Here is a 3,859-nt window from a genome sequence, read left to right as displayed (position 1 = left end):
AATAAATACTGAGGGCCAGAGAAAGAGGGAGACAGAGAGGTAGACCATTTTTTGTGTGTTTTGTGTGTGTGTTTTGTCTGTGTGTGTGTGTGTGTGTGTGTGTGTGTGTGTGTGTGTGTGTGTGTGTGTGTGTGTGTGTGTGTGTGTGTGTGTGTGTGTGTGTGTGTGTGTGTGTGTGTGTGTGTGTGTCTTTGCGTTTCTGAGACCAGCATATGAATTCAGTCATCCATCGAAAAACATTCACACAAAGGTAGCGCTGCATCAAAAACAAATAATTATACTCTGGTATAGGCTGCTCTATTATTCATTCAGTGCATTTGTGGAAACAAACACACCTGGATTTTTGTTTGTACGTATACATTCTTGATGCACCAAGTGCATACACTCTTTATGCACTGTGCATGAATACCCATATTCATATTATATTAACAAAGAGGTTGTGTGTGTTTGTGTGTGTTTCTGCTGGTGAATATTTGTGTGTGTGTGTGTGTGTGTGTGTGTGTGTGTGTGTGTGTGTGTGTGTGTGTGTGTGTGTGTGTGTGTGTGTGTGTGTGTGTGTGTGTGTGTGTGTGTGTGTGTGCAGGCATGCTTTTGTGAGCCAGTGAATAAACAGGGTCATCCCTCAAACCTCGCCAAGCCATCTCTTCCCTCGCTGATCTGACCCCTACTCCTCAATCCCAGCTACCCCACTCTGTGACCCCCAACCAGTCACCTCACTCCATACCCCCACCACTGCAGTGCTGCTCTCTTCCGTAGAAGTCAGCCATTACAGAGACCTGAAAAAATGCACGCGTCTCTGACTTGACGCCGGGACACACCGACGCGAGCCTGCGTCAAGGAACCCGTCAAACGCTCAGAGATCTCTGAACCATCCGTCGGGCGAGAGCTTCAAACGAGAGCCGAAGACAGAAGCGTCTCTGTGATGTCAACCTACAGGTATTAATAATTTACACCTGATACGGGGATCCGGGTGTAATTCCTGCGTGAGTGACATGTGACTTACTCTGAACAAACACATGGAGACAAACCGCAAGCGACAAACATGGATTTAATTCAGCTGTATCTCTCTGCATGCGCACAAACAAACAAACACACACACACACACGCACACACACACACACACACACACTGAAACACACACTGAAACACACACAGGTAGAGTGGGATAGGGGATGTTATGTATTTGGCATAGAAGCTATAAAGCATATAGTCGATCCCTATTGAAGAGACATGATAAGTTTTCTAAAATGGTGAGGTGCTGTTTTCTATGGAAGCTTGTTATGATACTTAAAAAGACACAAAAGAGAAATACAAAAATAGCAATTGTTTGGAAATACTTTGGACACTTTTTTTTTTAATTAACAGTGACAAAAAGCTTTAGAGGTGGAGAGGGTATGTATTTCTGTATTATGGAGCCAAGCCTCTAAGGTGACAAGATGAATATCAATAACCATAAGTGCAATGTGTAGAAACAACATGTTTTGCCAATTTGGCGTACCTAACCCTAATGTTAGGGTATGTTTCCTATAAAAAATATTCAAGCATGTAGATGCTACTATGATAACGCAGTACGCACACATGACTTCGCAAAAGGAAAATAAAAACCAATCTACAATCCGGAACAGGCAGCACAACACCACGCCACGGTATAGCAACGACGCTTCATAGTAGCCCTGCAACCCTGCGAGCACCGCATTGAACGTAGTGGCTGACAGACACATACACCGGCGCCTGCGATTGGCTCGGCGGATGAAAAGCAACTATTCGGCAGTCCAATAAAAAGCGCAAAGGGCGTAGGTCGCCGTTTAAGGGCGGAGCTCTCCTTGGTACTTAAAACGGAGCTGGAGCCGGACAAACAGTTGCATTGCGCGCACGACAGAGGACTTGGAGAGATCTCGTGGAGCGTGGATAGAGCGTGGAGACCTTGCGAGAAGACAAGGGAACACAAAGAGTCGCCACAGGGAGAGCAAGGGGGCGCCATGGCACTCATGGACCTGAGGGATCTTTAACCATTCGTCCTGGGAACAGCAAAGGTATTCTCATCTGAGCCGTGCCTTTTTAGCTTTGTTTTTTTTCGTCGCGCATAATGACACGGCGATGGTCATCCCTCGCACTATCCTCCTCTCTTTGTGATCCGGAGCATCACAACTTTCAAGAATGGCCGTTTCGTTCCCAGCAGAGTATATTCTCCTTTACTTGTCGGAATCCTCACGTGCTTTGGGAGAACGGCGGTGAGATTCCTGTGGTCGTAATGACATTTTGTTTTTGAAGCCCCGTAACGTCTGTAGCCTACAGCATACTAAACCAGAACCACTCTTTCTTCTCCTCTATATTTCCCCCATCCTGACGCTTTTCTTATTTACCAAGGCGTATATGCTCGCCCTGTGCACTTTCCCCCACACCTTCTCCAAGAGTGATTGACTGCTGGATGGGAAGGGAAAGCTGTGAATGGATGCTTATCTGTAGCCTAGTGTTGTGAGCCTGATTACGGCCACACTGACTGACTGAAAGTGATCTTACGACCAAGGGGATTTCTCGTTGTGGGGCTACTATTCCTCATTTAACACTGGCTTGGTATAGCACACGGTGTGTTGATTATGCAGGTGCAATTGTCCATGATGTCCCAAAACACATTGTTTTACCTCACGTCTCTTCCTTGTCTCTCCCTTCTCGGTTCCCAGACACCGCATTCCATGCCTCTGTTTTGCCAGGTCATTGATGGGAAATCAACTGGATCGGATCACCCACCTAAACTACAGCGAGCTGCCCACGGGGGATCCGTCCGGGCTGGAGAAAGACGAGCTTCGGGTCGGCGTCGCCTATTTCTTCTCTGACGAAGAGGAGGAGGTGGACGACCGCTCTCCGTCAGACTGCGGCTTCACCAAGGACCACAGCCCGGGCGAGGAGGGGCCCTTGACCGTCAGCGAGGTGGAATACTCCGCCTTCTGCTCCCAGGAATGCATCTTCTCCAAGCTCCGCGAGAACGAAGACCTGCACGTGTACTCGGACAAAACTTTGCTGACTATGTGCAAACCGGGGGACCTGCTGGAGCTCGTGGCGGCCGCGCAGGCGCCACACTGGGCCGTCTACGAGCAGAACGACCAGGTCATCCACTTGCACAAGGGCGAGATCCGCAAAGACAGCCTGCTGGAGGTCAGCGGCGGCCGCCACGGCAGGATAGTGAATAACCGCTACCGGTTCCGACCGCTGCCAGCGGACCTGGTCATGCAGAACGCGGCCGGCCACCTGGGCCTGAACAGCGGGGAGATATGCTGGACCAACTCGGAAAGTTTTGCCGCCTGGTGTCGCTTCGGGAAGCGGGAGTTCAAAGCCGGGGGCGAGGCGCACTCGGCGGAGCAGCAGTATTTTCTCAAGGTGCATGTGTCGGGCAGCGGGGTGCACACGCTGGTGTTTCGCAGCTTGGAGGACATGATACGGGAACGACGGCGCGTGGACGCGAGTGGAATTCTCAAAGAGCTTTCTTTGGTGCACGGGGGACATGAGTGAATTTGGGATTCCGTGTGATGGGCCCCCTCTCCTCTCTCCTCGCTCTCTCCTCCTCCTCTTGCCTTTTCTCGTCGACGCTCCGCACGACACACGTGAGCGCGCAGACTGCCCAGAAAGACAAAAACAAACACTAGGCTACACTCGCGCGCGCTTACGCACACGCATACACGCGCTTACGCACACACACACACACACACACACACACACACACACACACACACACACACACACACACACACACACACACACACACACACACACACACACACACACACACACACACACATATCCCCACGTATGGACACACACACAAATACGCATACGCATACATATGCACACACACACACACACA

At 50.1% G+C, this 3,859-nt stretch overlaps 1 protein-coding gene across 1 annotated transcript; it reads left to right on the top strand.

The window, feature by feature from the left end:
* The first annotated feature begins 1,879 nt into the window (after positions 1–1,879).
* On the top strand, positions 1,880–3,508 carry lratd1 (LRAT domain containing 1). The gene is made up of 2 exons (XM_056581994.1): positions 1,880–2,033; positions 2,682–3,508. Exon 2 carries the CDS (start codon positions 2,719–2,721, stop codon positions 3,505–3,507), a length of 789 nt encoding a protein of 262 aa, XP_056437969.1. The 5' UTR covers positions 1,880–2,033; positions 2,682–2,718; the 3' UTR covers position 3,508.
* The last annotated feature ends 351 nt before the right edge of the window (positions 3,509–3,859 follow it).

The sequence above is a fragment of the Gadus chalcogrammus genome, chromosome 21 (assembly GCF_026213295.1).
Source record: "Gadus chalcogrammus isolate NIFS_2021 chromosome 21, NIFS_Gcha_1.0, whole genome shotgun sequence".
NCBI classification, from domain to species: domain Eukaryota; kingdom Metazoa; phylum Chordata; class Actinopteri; order Gadiformes; family Gadidae; genus Gadus; species Gadus chalcogrammus.
The sequence above is the reverse complement of the archived record's forward strand: the minus strand, read 5'-3'. Positions and strand labels throughout refer to the sequence as shown.